Source organism: Pezoporus occidentalis, unplaced genomic scaffold (assembly GCF_034315485.1).
Source record: "Pezoporus occidentalis ecotype Australia unplaced genomic scaffold, CSIRO_AGI_Poc_V1 ctg100, whole genome shotgun sequence".
NCBI lineage: Eukaryota > Metazoa > Chordata > Aves > Psittaciformes > Psittacidae > Pezoporus > Pezoporus occidentalis.
In genome coordinates this window covers 2,581,882-2,604,668 of record NW_026912780.1, presented here as the reverse complement: position 1 = coordinate 2,604,668, position 22,787 = coordinate 2,581,882, and the positions used below count along the sequence as shown (strand labels likewise).

Sequence of the window (22,787 nt, the reverse complement as noted above, 5' to 3'; positions counted from 1 at the left end):
TTTCAAGTCCCTCTGGATGGCATCCCTTCCCTACAGCATGTCGACTGCACCACACAGCTTGTCATCATCAGCAAACTCACTGAGTGCACATTCCCTCTCACAGACATGTCTAACCGAGTAGAAGTGAATTGCAAATATTTGTTTTTCTGCTTTGGGGTATGATGCCTTGCACATGGGGCTGGATGGGGAGTCAAGCTCCTGACCTGGAATCCAACCCCACATCCTGTGTCCATCTGAAATGTCTGTGGGGCTCCACATGGCACTGGCATGAGCCTCTGCAAGGTTTATTCACAGGAGGAAGTATTGAAAGAGCAGCCCTTGGCTTAATGATCTTGGGCAGCTAGCTCTTTCCATGGCTTCACTCTCATACTGGGATGATATGGCTCTCATCCTAGCAGGGTGTGAGGATGCAATTAAATTACTGTTTGCACAGTGCTTCACATTGAACAACCCTAGTGAAAAGCAAAAGGTGGTATAAGCACCAAAACAGGAATCTTGTGCATGCAAAGATGGTAATTTGAAAACCACAGCTCTTCATCTGTGTCATCTGCTTGTTTGGCCTGACATTTAGGAGATCCAGTAGAGGAACTTAGAGAGCAAACACCTGAAGAAGCTGGTGGCAGAGTTACTATGAGAGCTTCCCAGCAGCCATTCCCACTCAGTGGATGGCCAGGCAAACTGCCACCAGGCCTGCACACTCCAGCATCCTCACTCTTGTCATACCCCATGCTAGTTGTGCATTGTGCGGGGTGGAACCAAGGACTGCGGTCTCCAATTGTCAGCTGCAATGCCGTCTTGCTTCTGGTTTGCTCTTTATTAAGAGCTGGGGTCTTTTCCAAGCCAATAAGCTCATACAATGCTTTCTAGAGATCAGCATGGAAACAACAAGCAGCAGCAAACCACCTGTGCATCAAACTGCCCTTTGCATCTGAAAAGCGTGTCTTGCCCCAGCTGGAAACGCTGTAACCTCCCGCACGAACGGCAGCATTTTCAGCATATACATTCTGAATGACGAAACAGGAAATTGGGTAACATGATGATGCCAGACTTTCCGTGGCCATTTCGGGGGAAACGTCACCAAAATGCGGCCCGTCTGCCAGGATGGGTTCTCCCATGGGCAAGCGGTAGCATAAAGAGGGACAGAAAAATGGTGGGTTTGTTGTAAAACGAGTAAACCCCTGGTTGCGATAAAAGGTGCTGAACCGGGCAGGGACGGGAGCCGGGGGTCCCCTGCCCGGGCCACATCCGTCCGGGCGCCCATACGGAGGCGGCTCCGTGGCCCTCTGCGCCCCGGGGGGCACCGGGCGGCCTCAGCCCCAGCCGCGGCCCCGCCACGGCGGCGCGCCCCGCATGCTCCCGCCTGCCCGCCTGCCCACCTCCACATGCACACACCCGCGGCGGGAGGAGGAGCCGCATCCTCCTCGCTGTCTCCGTTTCGCCAGTTTAATTCCCCCTCGTCCTCGCCCCTTTTTCTTTAATTTTTATCTATATTTCCTTTTATTTCACTTTATTCTTACCATTGAAATTATTTGCCGGGCTCTCCGGCTGGCTCCTCCCGAGAGGGTGGATTATTCCTCGGGGGATCCCCGCTGCTCCAGAGGAAGGTAAGAAGCAGCTGATGCAATCGCAGGGGGGAAACGGTGCCGCGGCTCCCCGCGCAGCCTTTGTCTGCGCGCCGCGGCCGCGCAGCTCCGACCGAGCCCGCCGCGGCCGCGCTTTGTCTCCGCCGTGTGCGCAGTTTCGTGTGTCCACCGGCCCCCTAAAACGTGCTTCCGAGCCCCCGGGCGCTGCCTATTTCAGACCTAAAAATGCGCGCAGCGGGACGGGGAAGGGACGGGACCGGACGGGACGGGGAGCGCAGCGGCAGCGCTGCGGCGGGGCGGGAGCGGGTGGTGGGACGGCGCCGGCCATGCGGCATCTCGCCGCGGCGGAGGATTTGGGGGGCCGCCGGGATGCTGCCGTAGCCAGGCGCTGCGGCTGGAAAACCCAACGGCAAAGCCCAAACCACGGCACCCGGCAGCTGCGGGCTTTCGGTGGCAGCGCCGAAATACCCTGATAGTAATAAACGCGGTGCAAGCGCCGGGCCGCGTGTGCCGCAGCCTCTGCAAGATGTGCGGCCGCGGGCGCAGCCCTGGCTCGCTGGGAAACGGTCCTGCCTCCCGCTGCAATCGAGCGCTGCCATAGGGACAGGGGAAGTTCTACGGTATTCAGAAAATGCAGGCTGGGCCCACGGCGCGCAGGCGTGTGTGTGTGTATGTGTGTCCGTCTGTCTGTCCGTCTGTCTGTCTGTCTCGTGTGTCTGCGTGTGTGTGCGTTTGCCCGTAAACGCACAGTAGCAGCTGAACCGCCCGGTTTTGGTGAGCCGAAGGCGAGAACAAAAAGGCGCAGGTTCGGGTGCCTGGGGAGGCATTCGCTCACGTGTACATGCGCCCAGCTTGCTCTCTGGCCGAGGGCTTGTCCCGCTGTTTTGCAGAGTTTGTAGTACAACCTGTAGCAAGGATGTACGTCCTTGTGAGAGGAGGACATGTGTAAACCCGTGCTTTGTTGACGTGACATTGGGAGGACCCAAATAAACCCCGTGTTTGGCAGCTGGTTTTGTGGAAGGCAAAGCTACTGTCTGTTTGTGCCTGCACACGCATGTCCTTCAGCTATTCATGGACTGCTTTGAGGCATTTCTACTAACCTCTGTTCCTAATGGTAGTAACCTGTGCTTTGTGGTGCTTCATTCACTGTTAGGTTTGTTTGGGTTTTACATGTGCTTGAAAGGCAAAATAACGCAGAGCAGCTGTTCTTCTAAAAGTAAAGTATTAGAAAAAGATCTCTGTTGATAGAGAAAATACATTCTGGAAAGGAAATGAAAAAAGACATTCTAAGTGTCTTAAATCAGAAGTAAAAACAGCTACAGGGGGAGAAAGAAAGCATCCTTCCATCTAACTTACTTCACTTGCCACCAAAGCGCCAACTTTGTTTAAAAAGCCTGTAAAAGGAAATCCCATTTGTTGCTGAAGGACACAGAGTATCAATGGTCAGAGCCCCCCTGAATTTGTGCTGAAATCCACTGGCAAAACCTGTTTGAAAAGTGGGAATTGCCATACTGCTGGTGAGCAGAGGCCTTCTGCTGCGGCTCGGTGGAAATTCACTGACAAAAATGGGACCTGCTTCACTGTTGTGCAGAATGACTCTTATTTGACTTTGCCTTTTTGGAAGGCTTTTTTTCTCTCTGGGAGGCACCATAGGGAGAGCACTTCACTGAAGCACGCTGCAGCATGCTCTGCCTCGTCACTTCAGACTCTTTGTGCTGTGGTTGGACCAATGGGGCTCTCTGGCCCAGGTGAAGACAGGAGACATGTTGGCAGCGAGCACCATGCTCCACATACCCCTGTGCAGAGGATTATGCTCCAAGTTGTTCGAGGCTTTCTGCAGGATGCTGTAGAACATGGAGGATCCATTGTCCTTCGTATCCAAACCCTGCTTTTTACAAGGGTTTTAAAGGATGGAAGGGGAGTCAGGGTTCTCTCAGCTGCTCTGCTTGCAGGATGCTCATCCTGGGTCTCTGTTTTACATTTTCTTGGTGTTTTCTGGTTTTGGGGTTTGTTCTTTACCAGGGGAAGAGTGGTGACTGAGCAGAACTAGGACCGTCCTTCCTCTCGTGCTCTCCCCCATCTTCTTCTCAGCTTGCCTATTCCTGTAGAAACATGCTTAGCGCATAGTCTAACAATAACTACTGCTTTAAAAGTGTGTATTATGAAGGCAGAAGAGATTTTGTGGGAATATTTAAATATTCTAAGCCAGAATTCCGTTTCCTTTCAGATAGGTATTTATTGTTGTGACCAGTCCAAGAAGTTTAAGGAGCAGATCTTGGGAAAAATGGCAGCTTTTCCATGTTATAAGTGTTTCAGGGCCCTTTTGCAATTAACTCTCATAATACTTGTGTAATCTTATCAAGTAAATATCACTCTGAGTCTCTTAAGGTCAAGAAAACTGAAGCAAAGAAATTACTTGTAAACTGGGGCAGAAGAAGCAAGATACATATGAACTTGTGCAAATGGTTCTTCCTCCTGTAGTACAAACTTTGTTTTAAATAAGGGTTTCAGAGCTGCTATTTAGCCCATACACATCTGGACAGTCTGTTCCATTGCTGTAACCTATAAGCCCGACTCATGGCACTTCCACTTTCTCTGGAAGACAAGAGTTCGTTCATTTGTGGCTCTGTTCCGGGATCTCTTCAGCAAAACCAAGACTGTTGAGAGGATTTCACAGAGAAACATAATTAGGAAAAAATGTGACTATATTCTTGTGCCAAATGCCTTCCCTAAATTGACTGGGATGGGCTCAAAACAAAAATGTACTTAAAACCATTTTCCTTTATGGCTCATCTTTATGTGTTTTGCCTAAAGTAATGAATCACTGGGTGAATCAGGCTGGGATTTTATGGTTTCTTATTTGCCTGCCTTTGATCAGCTGAGTAGCCTGTCGAGACTTAATTTGGGACTGTCTTCCCTTTCTTTATGGCAGCATGGAAGGGCAGCGTGGATGGGGAGTAATGGGACAGAGCATTTTTCCTGTTGCAGCACAAGGTCACGCAGTACCTAGAGAAAGGTTGAGAATTTGTGCTCATGGCTTATTTTTCACAGCATCCTTTTCTAAGCTTCCTTCTCAAGACTTGTGCCACTTGGTTGTTTCCCCCCTCCCTTATCCCTCAACTGTTTCCATCCCATGGGAGCTATGTGTGAGGAGCCTGGAAATGAACAGTAATGGCTTGCAGCCACCAAGCACACAGCTGCAGCAGCTGGAAGGAAGGCTCACATTGCCAGCGGGCAGCATGGGTGCATGCCAGCACCTCGGTGGTTCCCCATGACCCCCTGGAGCCCACCGGTGGCCGTGGGGCCAGGGTGAATCCGCTTCCTTCCACCACTTCCTTCCACCATCAGTCGGCTGCAGCCTGCTGCAGAGGGACAGCACCGGGGAGCAGGAGGCAATGACATTTCAAACACTGCAGATGTTTGCTCAGGGGATGTGAGTCAGTCTTTAATTTCCAAGCTTTTTGTTATCTCAGTGGCTCTTCTCTAATCTCTCCATTTTGTCCTTCCTGTAGATGGGGAGCAAATCAGGAGGTTTACATTCCAGATGTCAGGTGTCACTAAATGCTGAACAAAAAGGAGGTAGTTGCATCCCTGCCTCCAACGTGATACTGTTACATATAAAGCCTGTTACTGCTTTTTATCGTTTAAGTGAATAGCCTGTACACAGTTTCAGGCTCAGCGTTTCATTATTTATATCCATACTCTCTTACTGGTCATATTGCTCTTCTTTGGAAGAACTTTCAAAAGTATAAGCAAAGAAAGGCGTATCACACCTCAGGCTTTGCAGGAATAAAATCAGCTTGTGTGAAACTCAAGCGCTGGATTCTGATGACTCGTAACAGACCAGGAGGAATTCTTGGCAAAACTCCCTTGGAGATAAAGTTGAGTCATATTTCAACTTTTAAGCAAATTATCTTGAATTCCATAGTTAAAATCGCGTAGCGTGTCTTGGATATTTGCCATCCCCGTGACTGTTCGACTGCAGGAAGAACATAGTGAATGAAATGCCTGGTTAGTGTGCAAGGGCACATGACAGAAAACATACCCAGAGACAGGTGAGGTGGTGTCCAACCCAGTCACTTATCCAGGTGCCTCTCACGTACTGGGTCAGCTTTTGGGCCACCATGTGTCTTCGTATGGCACTTTTTTAACGATGTCATTTACAGGATATGAAAAAGGCTGGCCTGTGAATTAAGCCATCACCATTACCACCAGGAGTGATGATGTTACTATTAAAAACGCAACTTCTAGCAAAGTGTTTGCTGAGATTACACCTCTTCTGGGTACTGCCCAAAAGGGATTTGTGCTTGAGCCAGCAGAAAACATGAAGTTAGATTGTCTGTATTGCTGTGTTTTCTTGAATACAAACTTTTTGAGCTCCTTAAACTGCTGGCATAGAATTTTAACAGTCCAGAAAACTGGAGTTGCAGAGATTTATTGGTTTTGTTGATGTTTCAGTCAGCAACAGAGAAAATTACCCCAGTTCTTGGAATGTGTTTTAATGGCTTGTGAAGGTCTCAGTGTCCTTGAGAAAACTAAACTCTTTTTATCTTCTTGTGTCATCTCACAGTCCTCCTCCTGAAGTCAGTGACCAGTTGTGATCTTTCCCATATTCCGTAAGAAGCACACAATGAATAAATTATCCATAATGGGTTTTACAAGACATGTCATGGGATGTTTAAAGCCAAGCTCCTAGGCCAGAGCAGTGCTTTTTTTACTAAACAGAGGGGCTGGATCAGCTACCAAACACAGACCTCTGGGGTTCCTTTAGAAGGATCACTAGCACTTTCCTGGTTTTCTGTCAGGGTGATCCCTGCTTGAGGAAGGAATGTTTGCCCATCCAAGTAGAAGTGTTTGAAATAAGAGCAAGATTCTTATTCATTTACTGTTTATGTGTCTGGAGGGAAAGGTTTGATGGCAGGTCTCTGGAAGTTTTCATTTTGGGAGGTTTAAAGCTGGGCAGAGTAGCAGGCACAGTGACTGGGAGTGATTGGGATTGTTGCAGTCACTCCTCAGATGATTATTTACTTCTTTTCAATGTGAATTAGGAATAAAGCTCAGCCTGGGAACTTCTGCCAACATAGCATTTTTATTTTCGTTTATTTCATGACATTTCTTGAATGAAAAGGCCTTAAAAGTGCAAGTATTACCTTGCTGCTTCCAATATAGCTCAGCAGCAGCATATGATGAATCTTTATTAGTTGAAGCAATTTTTTTTCCTTCCCACAGTATTAGCAGTGCTTACACTTGATATGGTGACTTCCTTAGCTCAGCTATCCCAGTGTGGAAGCTCCCTTTTGGGAGCAAGGCCAGGACAGATTGCCCTCTGGCAGCACCATGCTCCTCTGTAAAGGCCAGATGATGAGCTTGAAGTGGATACTTCACTTGTAGGGGATAAAGCTGGTTGACATGAACCTTACCCTTTTGGACCATGAATTTTATGTAGATGCTGAGATTTGTCTCACCCAGGAACTTGAAATTTAAAACAGGTAATTTGGTATGAAATTTGTGTGACCACCTGTATTCCACTGACTATGGAGGGGGCTTGGTGTGATCAGCCATGACAAAGGGTTTGCTGTCTGTATATCTAAGGTAAAGTTACCTTTGCAAAAATAAAAGAGATTTGCGTAGCGGGTTTTTTCCAGGTATCACACTTCTATCACCCTTTCCCTCTGAATCTGCAAGCACTTCACAAACTGAGTGCTATTGTCACTGTTTCATCTTAATTTTACAGATAGAGGTGCTAAGGACAAGTTTATTATCTTTTGCCAAAGATTTGCAATGAGTTCGTGCCATGACAGTAAAAGTTTCAGTCCCAAGCCCCACCACTCTCTCTGTTCACCCTCCTCATGTTTTGACACTGAGATCAGCTTTGCTTATGCTTGGAAATACAATGCATTATTTCACTCAACAATTTTTTTTTGTTGTTTCAGGGTTTTGGTTGGTGTTTTTTTAGTAAATCACTTAACCTGAGGCAGATTGAAAGATGTGTTCGCTTCAGGAGGAACTTGTCTGCCTGAAACCCAGAATTTGATGGAATGATTGCTGATGCTTCAGCTGGCACTGCTAGCACCAACATTTCACTCTGTCTTACAGAATCATAGACTGGTTTGGATTGGAAGGGACCTTAAAGATCATGTAGTTCAAACCCCCTGCCAAGGGCAGGGTCGCCTTCCACTAGACCAGGTTGCTCAAACCCCTGTCCAACCTGGCCTTGAGCACTGCCAGGGATGGAGCAGCCGCAGCTTCTCTGGGTAACGTCTTCCAGTGTTCCACCATCCTCACAGTAATGAACTTCTTCCTAATATCTAATGTAAATCTACCCTCTTCAAGTATAAAGCCGCTCCCCTTGTCCTGTCACTACTTGCCCATGTAAAAAGTCTCCATTCAGTCAGTTTTCTGTGGGATCAGAGTTTGGGTTAAAACAGAAGAAGGTTGTCACTTTTGCACAGCAAAGATTCCTTGTGAACAAAGCAGCGAGCCGTTTTCCTGCCAGTCCGGCCTTGCAGCATTTCAGCTTCAGAGGGGCAGAATGGCAAAGCAGGATCTGCACGTCAGTGAGCTGTGAAGTTTGCTCTCCAGCACGCTGTTTACCTCGCAAGAGGGCTCATTTCAGCACTTGCTTTTGAAACACTTAATGGGGAATTTATTAAGCACAGGCAATGTCAGGGCAGTTCTGAAAATGCTCCTGGGGGACCAGGGGGGAAGCTTCTCTGCTTGGATCTTAGGCAAACCTTTCCTTGGGTGTTTTAATGCAGGGGGATACAGATCTCGGAGCAGAGATTGTTAAGGAATTGTTTATTTTAGGAACTCATGGTCACAAAAACCGTAAGGATTCAGCAGACTCAGTTCTTCCCACCTCAGCAGTCGCCATCTCCTGTGGCTTTATCCTTTTATAAGAAGATCGTGCTTCTCTTCCAAAATAGGTAGACTATTTTATCCCTGCAGCCTCTGGGAAGACTGTTCCAGAATGTCACTGCTAAGGCCACCCTCTGCTTGCCAGTCTGCTTTTATTTATCAGCAGCCTGGATCCTTTTTGTTTCTATTGTGCTGACATTTTAATACCCGAGCAGTCGCTCCCCTGGTATCTGTAGTGGAAATCTCTTCCGTAGAGCAGCTGAAAAGGTCCCAGCTCACATCCCCCCAACACCATCCTCTCACCAGGCCAGACCAGCCCCTGTCTGCCGCTGTAACCACATGCTTACTTGCTCCTTCAGTAGGAAAGAGCAGGTCCTGCCGTACTGTCAGCCTCGAGGCTAGCTTTTAAACCTGAAATTTGGCCACTTTGGGCTCTTGAGGAGATGTTAAGAGCGCATGTAAACTTTAAAACTGCATTTCTGAGACAGTGTTTGAGGGAAAAAACTGCTCATTTGCAAAGCCCTTTTCTGTGCAGTGGGGATGTGGTATAAACCAGAAGTATTGGGTCCCTTAAACTTCATTTGAAACAGGCAAGATAGCATAACTGAATAAGTGAGCTACTTCCCTTTGCCTTGACATAAGACCTGCAAGAGCTGGGGATGCTCCTGCTTCTCTGGTTCCATGTGAGCAGTCTGATGCGTTTGAGGTAGCCCTGAGAATTAAAAGATATTCCCAGATTAATCTGGCATCTGAGCGCTCACCACGTACCCCAGGGTGAATAGCTGTTTGGCAGTATTGCAGGAATTCATTCTCAACATGGGAAGCGGGAGAGTTGTGGTGCAGGAGCTTGGTTGTGAATAACAGCCTGTTGCCTCAGCACCACGCTGGAGTTGTAGCTCAGCTGAGAGTGGTTGGGCTCTGGAAAATACTGGTTTTCAGTTGATTTGCATTGCTGATGAGGAAGTATGTCACCGTAGCAGGCTTGCCTGATCTCCCTTTGGTGGTGTTCCTGGTGATTTATGAAACACATCAATCAGAGGAGAGATCGCCTGATCTCCAGATAATAACTGCTGGACACTAGATACACATTACTCTCTATTCCTGTGATACACGAGCTTAGGGATTTGGTTTGGTTTGGTCTGTTTCCACCCTTGTTCAGAATAAGCTTCACCATACGCAAAGCATCCTACACACATCCTCTTTACCAAAACCCTTAACATATTCAAATACCTGGAATACAGATATTAGTAGAACAGAGTACTGGGACAACTCTCTCGTTCTGTTCCATCCACTTAGACCAGCATGGACACAATATATTTGATATTTTTAAGTAAGAATGGAGAATATACAGAAGACAAATACCAAATACCGAAATGGGACTTAGACAATCAAATCGTTTTTATTCCTTAATTTGTAGGCGGTTGATCTTTTTTTTCCTGAAACAAAGAGGACTCATTTGCTCATTAGTTTATAAATACAAGTACCCCCTTCAGCAGCAGGTTGTGGGACCATGTGAAATTGTAAGGTTAGTGAAGTTGATCTCATTGAGTATAAGGTTACTACTGTTCCGCAATGTGTTTAGGTTATAAGTTGAAGTCTGTCTAATGATAAAAATTGGTTGGTGAGGATGGTCCCTCTTGTCCAGTTTTCACTGCCTTATTCTGGTAACACTGCCTGCTGTTGGTGGTATACATCTCGTGGGTTTTCTTCTTGTGTCTTATATAGGTTGTTGGCGCTGTGGCTGCAGTTTACTCACCAGATACCAACCAAACACTAATATTTGGAGAAACACTTGGATCGGTACAGTTACTCACTCAGGATGCCTTTCAAAGCTGGATTAGAGCTGACTGAATTGCAGAACATGACTGTTCCCGAAGATGATAACATCAGCAACGATTCAAATGATTTCACAGAGGTGGAAAATGGCCAGATAAATAGGTGAGTATTTTTCCATGGACACTGCCTGTGCTAAGAAACACACTGTTTAAAAACAGCATTCTAATATATATGTCTTGAATTATTCATTACCAAGTCATGCTCTGTTTGAAGATGTAATTTGAATTTCATATGTGACATCTGTTGGGCATAGGCTGCAACAGCAGATAAAGCAAACAGAGTGGCAATTTATTCATCGTTTTGAATCTCTCAAATTAGTCTTAATAAAATGCACAAACATATAGTGTAGCAAAAAGCCAACATTTTGAAATGTCTGCTTGCACACAGCAAAGGACTGATAATAATTAGTACAATTAGACCCATGGCACAATCTGGGGCAAATCTCTTTTGTTGACCTTTGATCTCTGATATGACAGTTTTGACATGCCTGGCCACCTCCATGCATCCAAGCTTCTGTAGATTTTACAAGCTCCTGGCTGGCAGCACATGTAGTCCTGGTCCATGTTTGCAGTTTGGCAAGTTAAACTGGGCAGTGGCTGCCACTCCCTGGGGCAGGGATGGCAAGAAGATGGTAAAACAGAGACTTTAAGTTTAAAAAACGCACCTATTTGTCAGTATTGGTGAAAATCACTAGGTTTGTTTAAATTACTGGGATGTTGACTTTTCCTATAAGCTGTACAGTCATTTCCAACAGGCAGCCTGTTCCACCTATGGGTCGTTCTTCAGGCCTTTCTACCAGCCACCAGCAGGTGCTGAAGTGTCCTGTTTACAGCAGAGACCTGCTGGCAGACCCTGATTGGGTTTTGCAAGCCGTAAAATGAGAAGATGTTTTTCGATCAAACTTCCTATTCAGTTATTGCAAACCAAGGTGGAGCCTGTGCCTGCATGGGGACCCAGCCATGCCCAGCACTGGTGCTGCTGAGAAGCCTCTGCTGGCACATCCCCCTGCTCCTTTACTGCTGGGCTGCCACTGCCTGGCTTTATGGTCTTTAAAAATCTCTTCTTTGGCCTTCTGTTCCTTTTGGCAGCACCTCTTCTGGATAAACTCACTTTATGATGTAAGAGCAAAGTTAAGAGCTGTTTTTTCCCAAGTGAGGGTAGAGTCATAGGACTCTTGTGACCATACAGGTGGATAGGGAGCAGCAATAAGCACCTCCTTATTCCTTATGTCCATACCATGCATGCAGCAAAACCAGTTGGCCATACCCTGGGACTGAGTGGGGGGCCCTGGCTGGTGACATGGGTGACCCCCCCAGCAAGAGGGTGCCAGCCTGTGTTCCCCATTGCCTGCTATGGGGAAGTGCTGGGGCGGCCGCCAGCCGTGTGGTGTGGCAGTGGGACCACAGCGCAGCTGCACTAGTGCAGATTAGAGCTGGTCAGGAATTTTCTGATGCAACTGCTTTGATGGAAAGTGCCAAAGTGAAACGCAAACCACTTCTATTAAAGAAAAAAATACCCTGCAACTTTGCCAAAACAAAACAGTTCCAGTACGAACCTGCTCGCTTCCCTGCTGGCTCACTTTGCAAAGCGAGATGCTCAGGGGCTGACAGTGGTGAATTCTCTCCCTGGAGCCTGCCGAGGATTTATATCCTCGAGAGAAGGAGTGGCTGCAGCGGGCTGGCTGCACCTCGCCTCCCCAGCTTGTTGGCTGGTGCCACCAGTAACTGTTATGGGGAAAAACCCTGCTAACACTTCATCTCTCAGTGAATGTTTATGGAGGGTGGGGAGGGAGCATGCCGTGTGTGCCTGATCCTCTGTGGTCACAATGAACTTTGTGGAGTTAGGGCGTAGTAAGTGTGGCAAGGTCTGCGTTGGGTCCACGCTGCCTACAAAGGGAAGAAGAAAAGTGGGTGAGGAAAGGGTGTCAGAAACTCATAGGGAGAATTTCTGACTACTGCTGTGGCTATTAGGGCAGATGAACATATTCCAGAGTTTTCCATTCCTTTCTGGGTAACTTTTTTCCTCTGCAGAGCATCATTTGGTTGTAGGATGTAGCCCATTAAGGTTGCCCATTATCCCTCTGCCAGGGTGCTCACTGGGCAGCTACTTACTCCTGCATCCCACGCATGAGTATTTTGCCCTATATACATTCTGGTGTCTCCATATTCCCCTCCATGTCTAAAACAAGAGTTTCAAGGCAGCTCACACTGACCACAGCTTTCAGCACAGCAGCACATTGGCACTGAAGCAGCCCCATCAGCATTCCCCGGGTCTGAGCCACCCATGGCAACCGCCCTGTGCAAGCACCTTCTCACCAGTATGGGTGATGAGCAGGCAGACAGACCCTGCTCTGTACTCCATGCCAAATGCATCCTGAAAGGGTGTGGTTATTCCCTTTCCATAACTACTTTGGCAAACACCTTATCTCCATGGAATAAGAGGTTAATGGATGTATGGAAGAACACATTTTGGCATATGGTGCAAGGTCTTGTGAAACTCCGAAGTCCATCAGAATCCATGGGAATTTTTCCGTTGATTTCACTTGAGCTTTAGATTAGATCTGTAATTTTCAACTAACTTTTTGTGGTTGTTGTTTCGACCTGTTTGATTTTACACTCCCTATTCCATTTTAAACATCCTTTTTTTTTTCTCCCAGTGCATCATTTTTCAAGCTCAATATAGAGCAGATCTTTTGGAGAGGAAACGTCAGGTAGAGGCTGATTTCAGGTCTGGTTGTAAATTCCAAATATTTCTTCATTTTGGAAAAGAAGTCTCTATATTTGTTTGGATTTACATCCTTTTCTGGGCCTAAATATGCAGTTATATATGCAGTTGTATGTAGGAAGGGGATGTAGATTGGAAGGGGCTATACTGGAGGGGGGGGGGTTGGTTCTTTGTATGAAGATACTAATTTCTTCTGAGGATGTCAATAAAGAGACTTGCAACAAATCCGGGCACGGATTTGGTGACTTTTAACCATGTATCCTGGCTATAAAACTTTGCCATCTTTGCACATAACTGTAAACCAGCATTTAGATGACCTGCTCCTTATCCGTAACTATGCTGATGCCTTTCAGGAAGCTGATGGCTGAATGCTTGTCTTGGTTTATAGCTGCTAGTAAGTTTTCAGCCCTCCTTGTTCAGTTAACAAAGTTGTTAGACCAGATATGGTCCAGATTTCATGGTGTAAATCAGGCCAAGGCTTCTGCGTTTCTTGTTCCTGCCTGCCCCGGAAATCTTTGCTGTTGCTCAGGTTAGCGCTCAGTTAAGAAGCTGCCTAAGGGTGAAGTCCTGTCATCTTGGCAAAACTAGCTTTCCCTGACAAATGTTGAATGCATTGTCAAATATCACTTTAATTTAATTATCTTTAAACATATCTGAGATGGCTGAATGGCTTTTGGCTAACTCTGCTTTGCCAAAACGGTTAGCTTGGGGATATCCCTTTAATGAAACATTTCTCATTTAAGTCCTCTAATACATTAATCTTGGAAACCGTAGTTAAGCGTGCTCCTTTTAAAACCGCTTTATCAGTAAGACTTAAGTTTCTGGTTTGCACTAAATCAAGCCAGGAGAAGAATTAGATGAAGAAATTCTTTCCAAGCCAGCCATGGGGCTTCCTGCATTGCAAGGATGAGCTAGGGTGTTCTATTAATGTCTCCGAAAAGTTTTGTGTAAGTTGTTCATCCTCAACTGTGATGTGGGAGACACAACAGGAAAGCAGAAACATATAAGAACAGGTTATATCTTACAATGCTGATGAGTAAAGTGTGTGAAATGAAGACAACAAACAGCACAAATGGATTTCATGCTTGTCGGGGAGCCACAAGGCTTTGATGGCACAGACAATCCTACTGTGCATTTCCACAGCACCTGTCACAGTGGCCTCTGGTCCTCGGGAAGGCTGGGAGAGGCTGGAGTAAACAGTCATTTCACTTCATTTGTGTCATATTTATAAAGATCAAACGTACAACGTTCTGTGACAGTGAATAACTTGTTTCGTAAGCACATCTATTGAGCAGAGCAAATGCGTGTCACGGTTTAAGTAGAAATTCCAGTATTCCAACATGTGTTACTTTTCATATGCTATAGGGGGGAAAAACCCACCCTGAAATGAAAAAAAAAAAAAGTTTCTAAAAAAGCAAAATCTTGTGAAAAATTGTTTCAGATGAATCCATTGGATAACCTTTGCCCTGTTTTATTTAACTTCAGTAATACATTCTGTTTATGGAAAACTTAGTCTGTCATTCGCTGCATGTGTGCCACCTACCAAGCATAGTCCCGAGGCAACCTTCTTGTTCAGACTTGCAGGTTAAGTTGCCTGCAGTAGCAAATGCAGCACAGACTTCGGACCAGGCAGACCCCACATCGTGCACCTCTGCAGCACTGCAGTGAGCAAGCACCCTGGGGCTGGGAAACAAACCATGCAAAAGCTGGGTGCAATGCTATGTACCTCATGATTTGGGAGCAGAGTAGCCACATTCGTGTGTCTAACTTTGCTCTCCCATACGCATCACACAGCATAGGTAGAGAAAAATGTGCAGTGTGACGTGGTAAATGTGGGGTGGATGGAGAGCCCTGCTTGGAATAGAGGATGAGATGCTGGACAGCAAGACCAGTCTATTTTAATGTAGGACTAACACAGAAGAAGGTACTTTGGATCGATCCATCAAATCAAACTGGTTTCCTTAAAATCCCATCCAGAAGGTAAAAATGTGTTTGCTGGCCACAGAACATACCAATTCTGTAGAAGCTGTCTACTGGGTCAAAAGTCTTCTAATGGGAAGTCCCACAGTTGCTTTATATTCAGTCAGTATTACTCAATTGTCTTGTATCATGTGTTAACAATAATTTTCATCAAACTTTAATACCAGGAGGCAATAATAATAGTATTTACAAATGTGTTATTTCTGTAATTATTAAGGGGGCTGGAGAGGGATGAGGAGAAGGGGGGGAGGGAGGCAGACAAGTTACTTCTCTCTGAAGTCTGACAAAATCTAAAATGACACATGGTCTCTGTGAATGACAGAAGAAGTCCACAGATGTTCCCAGCAGCCCTTACAAATCCAAAAGAGACAAAACTCTTCTCTGTGCTCCTGCCTGTACAAATTGCCTGCGGGGTGTTTCGAGAGAGTTGGAATGTCTGTTTCAAACCTTTCACACTCTGCTGCCCGCGTTCAAGAGATGGGCTTTAAACAGACATGAAATAGGAAAGCACATGCTCTGAATCAGGTTGAGATTTTATTCTGTGAGGATGAAATACCTACACAGTGAGCTTTGGAAAGTTAATTTTGGATCAGTGTTAGAAGTGGTTGGTTTTCACTTCTTAAAACCCTGGGGGAGGTTCAGCCATCTATTCCAACTGTGTTAGGGCTGGTAAATGTGGCACAGTGTCTACATTTTGTAGCAAATTAGTTGCTGAATTTAGTGGTTTAAAAAATACAGGGGAAGCCTGTAGTTGTTTTTATTGCTATGAAGGAAGTCAAAGCAGACCAGTGGCCAGGAGTCAAAGTTGCAACCAACCCATCAGAGATAGTCCATACATTTTGCCACCTGTGCCTGGGTTTAAGGGATAAACTCAAAATGCATGTGGAGTATACAAAATGGTGAAGACACAGAGCCGGGTGTGTCAGCTGTGGAAGCTAAGTCAGCAGCATTACAACTGCAGCATACACTTGGAAGCTGTGCTAGTATTCATCACTAGTAACTAGGTCACAGCTGGGGTAGTAGGGAAGCTTGGTAGAGCTCTCTCTGTATGAGTTTGCAGTTACATTACGAGGCTGAATACTGCTGGATGTACTCAGTGATGCAGAGTCTTGAGTCACAGTTTGAACTGTTCACCCCTGGCCAGTAGATATTCCCAGCAGAGGGAAAGGACCAGTGGAGCTGCTCTTTGTGTTCAGGGTATTGTTTGTCTGTTTTAATTTAAGAGCCACCTCAATTCACCTACAGCAAGAAAGGTCTCCGACACTTGGTGACAGCCCCTGGTTAGGTATGAAACATGTACAATGGCTGACGCATTAGCCAGTGCAGCCTAAAACCATCTGTGGATTAGCAAAGATGCCAGGGACTTAATTGTACATAAACATTCAAAAGATGAAAAGCTGAAAGAATGCTTTATACAAACTAAAATATTTGCTGAGAAAAGATCTGTGAGAAAGTAACAGCTCATCCAAACCAGTATTGTCATAAATCCCAAAGATACCAACAGAGCCGCAGGAGGCAAATCTTGTTCTGGTGACGGTAAGTCCCTAGTTGTGGATAAATCAAGGACACAGGACAAGAAAAGGGTGCAGAGAAAAAAAAACCCTGTTTATTCCATGTTTCCATCACAGAAGTGTATCGTTTTGCAGTATAGTGAATTCAATCAAGTAGCCCTGAGCTGGGCACCGACAGAGCACATTGCCTGGTTCAGGATGGTCCAGGCAGTGCTGGCTGCGTGCGGCACCTCTTCCTCCTCTTAACTCCAGCCACACTGACCCTGCGGTGGCAATTCAGGTATTCGCAGGGTGCTGCAGTGCCACCCAATACAGAGGGAACAGATAGGGTCTGTCAGGGATCCTTGGCAGAATGATGATAGCGCTAAATGGTAGTTACAATTAAAGCTTTATTTCCTCAGGATATTATGATTTCTGTAGCTCAGAAATTATTATTAGAATGGCACAGGATTCTACAAGCAGAATCAATTAACTTAAATGGTTTCTAATCACCTGGATTCTATGCAGATCAGATCAAATCTTAATACATGGTTTGCTGTATCACTTAACAACCATAACCTAGACTTGTAAAACATACAGAAGGATACAAGTCACCCCCTCAGTCCTCTGAGTAGCCAGAGGACGGTGGTGGTGTACCTGACCACTGCGGGTCCTGGGTGTCACTGCCCAGCAGCAGCTCCCATCCAAGTTCCCCACGCAGGACTTGTACCTGCTTGGTTTTACAGACAGTATAGAATCTGGGTGCTGTTACAGTCCCCTGTTCTGTGAGGGGGTCATCACCACTGCCCAGTGGGGTTGCCTTGGGACATTCAAGGCTGGCAAGGAAGGGAGTTATCAGACTGGAGCCCAGGAGTTTTGAGGCTGATAGGGAGGGGAAGAAGACATCTGTTTGGTTTGTCTGCTTGGTTCACAGGACCTTCAGGGACTGATTATGAGGGAAAGGGAGTGAATACATGACCCACTCGGTCACAGAATGGCTGTTTGCCTTATGAAATGGCGTTAGTAATGCTAAGCACATGAGCAGGGGTTGGGAGCAGGGGATACCTGTCATGCACACCTCTGCAGGACACTTGGAGAAGTATCTCCTATTAATGTCTCTGCAAATAGATTTCTTTCCCATCCACAAAGCTGGTGCTGTTGCTTTACTGAACCTTCTAAAAGACTTACTCTGTATATATATATTTATTCTGATCTTATGCTCATGTTACCTTTATTGATGCCCAACATACACTGGTATCAGTGAAGCCTAATCTGGCTCATTAAATAATTATGAGTCTGACCTCTTTTCACATACAGTTTTTATATGTTGCGTATTTTGGAATCACATGCTGCTCACGGAATTAATGTGTTCACATTTCCTAAACACTTGCTGGAAATAAATCCTCTGGCTTCTTTCAGCAAGTTTATTTCGGATCGCGAAAGCAGAAGAAGTCTCACAAACAGCCACTTGGAGAAGAAGAAATGTGATGAATATGTAAGTCTCTCTTGCTGTTCTTTTCCCTGTCAAAGTGAACTCTATGTTGTGTGTATGAAGGGCCTTTAGACGCGGTCTTCAGAAGCTCTGGGCACACACAATTATAACAAACTCAAGTTCCTGTAGGAGCAGTCTGTGCTCAGCACTTTTAAATAGATAAATAAATAAGTAAAAATAACCCAAACAAACATTTTGGTCACGTTGAGGCAAGGGAATCCCTCTGGCCTGTGTTAGGCAGAAATCCTAGTGGGTCCTTATGGCCTTACAATATATAAATCAAGCACCTAAGATGTTTCACAGGCATAGCAAAAGATGGGGTTTAAAACTGAAACTGTAGTATGAGTTGTATATTGCCTCCACCATTTATGTCAGCTTTCAGCAGTCAGAGTGCAGCTGTGACGGTGTTCAGAGATGCTTTTTCCACTTTCAAACCAATTTTTATTAAGTCATTTCCATAGCAGTAGTTACTTGTATCTGATACACTGCAATATATGTGGAGTTTGAAGCACAGATGAATTTATTTCCCTGCTCCATTCCAAGCTGTTGCTGACATGTCGGTCTTTACTTCTCCAGATTCCAGGAACTACTTCTCTGGGGATGTCTGTCTTCAACCTCAGCAATGCGATTATGGGCAGTGGGATTTTGGGTCTCTCTTTTGCCTTGGCCAACACAGGAATTCTCCTTTTTCTGTAAGTATTTACTTGGTGAGTAGCTGATCTCTGTGCAGTTTCACTGCATTCAGAGAACATGTGTGCTGCCATCAAGTGGAGGGATTTACACTCCATCTGTAATCAAATACAACATTCAAGCCTGCAAGGGTTAGCTACAAGCTTTGGACTTTTTTTAGTCAAATCTTTTTTGGGGAAAAGCTACTACTTGTAATGCTGGAGCAAATCAAGTCCATGTTATTTTCTACCTGAGCCTAGCCAGGGATTTTTCCTATGGTCCATAAGCTACACGTACATCAGAAATATTCAGTAGCAATACTTGCAATTGGATAGTACCTAGTTCTTAGTCATGTCACAGGTTCTCCAGAGCTTTCATCAAAGCATGATGCAATAACTAATTTTTTGAAACCAAGAAAAAGAATGAAAGAATGTTTATATTCGTTTATATGTTCCGTATAATATTTTCATCTCACTCCCACGGTTTCTTCAGTTTCTTATGTGAGAGTCTTTGAGAGCAAGCATAAACATAGCCAAGATTTTAGTATAAAAAAGAATTGAGGTGGAGTACTTAACTCCAGCAAAAAAGAGGCATTCTGTAAAGGAGAATTGTATAGTTTAAGAATGAAATGTTGCCAGTGGATGAGTAAGATGGTGTTTGTGTTATTCTGGATCGCAGTATGATACGCTTCATTGTGAAAAGTGATTGTTAAGAAATCAGTTGGGAATTGTGTGCAGGTTTCCATGATAAATGTTCATTGAGGGAAGAAATGCAGTTATTTACAATCTTTGAGAAGTGTTCAACACAGTTATGGAGTTTACAGCTTACTTTTACGAGGTGTCATTTCTTGAATGGCAAATCTAAAAACCTAGAACTTTTGCTTTCTTCAGGGTTTGGGAAATATGAGCCCTGTCTATAGCAGAGTAGATGGCCAAAGTGGTACATATAGCCATCTGCTCTGGGGTTTTGTGCCCGGACAGCTACATCCATGCTGCTAGTTTACAGTTTGCTGTGGTTGGGTGACATCCAGGAATAATCCAAGGCCTTAATCCATTTACATTAAGAATGTACAAAGTCTCATAATCATGGTGTCACTAAGCTAGGCTATAAAGTAGCTGGACTCTAATTTAGGTCTTTCTCATGCAAAGCAGCTGAGTTGATTTTATTTTTGCTGCTTTTTCTTACCCAGTGCACTAACCTGTATGTGATATTCCCTATGATGCTCTTGACAAGCACACACAGACCGATGGTGGCAAAAACTGCTGTAACCAGAAAATAAAAGTTCTTTCTTTTCAGCCATGTTACCTCTTCTGTGATAATAGTGTCTCAGCCAAGGAGCACCCTCAGCTTCTCCTTCCTGCTTCAGTTTTCTATAATCTCACCCTCATCTCATTCTTCCAGCAGTTTTTCATGAGAGTGAAGTGAAATGTGTTTGCTCTAAACAATGTAAAAGGCAGTTTCTTTCAAGTGAAATAGATCAGACCAGTGATGTGAACACCAGAGGAACTTCTAGCATTGAACTGGGCTCCTCTTGGGCTGAGTAGTGAGTGTGTAGATCTGTACCACCACATTGTTCAAAAAACTGCCAACCCTGAATGTAGAGATTTTATACAGTAAACAACAGCATTATTCTCTACATAATTAACTGTGTGTATTAAAAAATGCATAATTGTTTTCGTTAGCTTTGTACTGCCTTTAGATCTGTTGGCCTGGAGGTAGACCAGCCCACTGAGATCAAAGGTAAGGAAGCTAGCAGGACCTAACTGACCATTCTAGCAGAGCTTTCCCCTTTGAAGCCTGGGGATACAGGATCCCAATGTGGTGTCTGCAGTTACGCGTGAAAGTTGAACTCCTTTAAATGTTCTTTTATCATGTGACAATCTCAAGAGTTAAAACTAGTCCATTAGTGGTACATTTTTTCTCACACTCATTTAGTGTATCTTTCTCATAAATGTATAGTTCTGTTGTCGCTATCACAGGTAGATCTTAGAACCATTTCTGCATTACAGGTGATTAGATTCCTAGCAATACTTTCATTTCTGCACATTAGAAAGCACTTAAATGCATTGTTCTTGAGTAGCACAGATGGGGAAGGTTTCTGTGTTGCTTTGTCTAGTATTGGCTTGCACCATCCGTGACAAGCAGAGGTGGAAAAATTAAAGGAGCATTTTCAGCACTAACAAAGCATACACAGCCTGATTTCCTCTCACACCTTTTAGGCTCCTGCAGCGTGAATTGTGCTGCCCTGCATACCTCGATCGGTTCAGATCCTATACTCTTGGCATAAGATATGCAAAATAAATATGGCAATGAGTATATACTCTCATATCCTATTTGCATAACTTGGTGCCATAGCAAAGTGTCATGATTTCAAGGCAAAACAAACGTGGTAGGAACTTAATCCCAGTACTGTTGATATCTACACCCTAGCCAAAGAAGGGCATCATTTCCTGTATGCAAAAGGAGAGAACACTTCGCTGCAGAACGATGGCACGAAAGGCTTGGGAAGTTGGGGATAGGCCAGGCCAGGCAGCGATGGCAGGAGCACTCCTTGCTGCCTGTGGTTTCATCTTGGAGAGCTAGGACCAGAGTGGTGGATTGTGCTGCAGAGACATATGGGCCAGCCGAGTGCAAGATCAGCATGCCATGGCACTGCACATGGTCTGAAAAGCCCTGCTGAGGTACAGGACCTTGTTAGATGAGGTGCAGTATGAGACTACAACCAAAGTTTCACACTGCATTCTGCAGCTGCTTCTGCTAGGGTTGGCTGGAAGCAGCCATAAAGCCACAGCCAACTCCTCCAGAGGTGGAGGGCAGACCAGACCCTCTGGGAGGTTGTACAGTGGCAAACGCCGTGCTCTTCCACGCTGTTCTGCACCCCATACCTTGTGTGGTTCAGAGCTGTTCTGTGCAATAGGGCAGGTGACTGCACAAGCCTCACAGGTCTTCTGCCTCTGAAGCCTGGGACTGGACAAGAAGGCTGGGGACAGCACAACCAGTTTCGGCTGAGCTGGTAATAGGGCAGCTGGGAGCAAACAACAGTGCCATTGCAGAACAGTTTGTTCTTCACAGCACTGTATGAATCCCCTGCCCTATACTGTTTATTCTGGATCTGCTGGGAGGAGGTGAGTTTTGTATGTGCTGTTCTCTTGCATAGCTGCCAGCACTTCTTTAAAAGCGGGCAGAATGAAAAGTACAGGAGTGCTTTGGGGCCTGCAGTGCGAGCTCCCCTGCTTCTGTTTTGAATTTGTGCAGAGCGAGTGGCATGGACATTATCATTCCTTTCCAAGGGGCGGTTCTGGCGAGAACATTCCTGTCCATACCACAGCCCTAACACAAACAAGGTTTTTATACAGCGCTAATGGAAATGCCAAGTGTCCCTGCAAGAACCCTATGGGGAGCTAAGGACAACAGATCAGATAAATACCTGGCTGCTTGGGAGTGTTATTTTTACCGCTGCAGAAGCTCCATGAGCTCAGTGCCTGAAAAACGGGAGCTTTTAACATGGAAGTAAACTCGGTGCTGGCATGCGGAGCAGGAGCCATTTGGGGCTGGGGTGAGTCAGCCCAGCCCAGAGCATAGGGGAGCTGTGAGCACCATGCCTGCAGGCAGGCAGGCAGGGGTGTAACGGCTCTGCAGGGAACACAAAAAATTAAGCAGAGTGACCTCAGCCAGTGCAATCTCCCTTCCCTTCTCCACCTTCTGCAGGAGAAACACCCTTTGGGCTGTACAAAGAGTTGTTACTGTCAACCATCCCTCTTTGTTGGCAAAAGAGCAGTTCCTCCTATCGCCTCTTTATGTTTCTCCCTTCTCTGGCCCCACGAAACTTGTGGGTCATTATTTGGCTCTAAAGTATTTCTAGTGTAAGATAATAAAAAAGTGGGGGGAGGAGGCTTCTTATCCTGTTCTTTCCTATGAAAAAGATGTGTTGCTGCCTATCTATAGCAGCAGCTTGTTTTCTGTTAAATCTTAGGCTTGTTTTTCTTGGTGTCCTGAGAGTAGTTGTCATAATAAAGGGAGGAATTGCCAGCAGATTGTCTGAATGCTCTTCACACACATCATGAAAACATCATCAGGTCTTTGTGTGTCAGAGTGTAGGAGAGGAAAACACACATGGTGCTTGGCTCCAAGACACAGAGCAGTGAGCAAATGTGG

At 45.4% G+C, this 22,787-nt stretch overlaps 1 protein-coding gene across 3 annotated transcripts in view; it reads left to right on the top strand.

Moving 5' to 3' along the window:
- The first annotated feature begins 1,185 nt into the window (after positions 1–1,185).
- Positions 1,186–22,787, top strand: part of SLC38A1 (solute carrier family 38 member 1) — a 41,042-nt gene continuing 19,440 nt past the window's right edge. For 2 of the 3 annotated variants that reach the window (XR_009963577.1, XM_062612578.1), the window contains exons 1-4: positions 1,186–1,604; positions 10,167–10,379; positions 17,891–17,966; positions 18,540–18,655. Coding sequence is in view for 2 of the 3 variants with exons in the window: in XM_062612578.1 (XP_062468562.1) it covers positions 10,261–10,379; positions 17,891–17,966; positions 18,540–18,655 (311 nt within the window). In the remaining variant the exon portion in view is untranslated. Of the gene's footprint in view, positions 1,605–7,792; positions 7,870–10,166; positions 10,380–17,890; positions 17,967–18,539; positions 18,656–22,787 lie in introns of those variants that run through there. The other variant, XM_062612586.1, reaches the window with a different exon arrangement.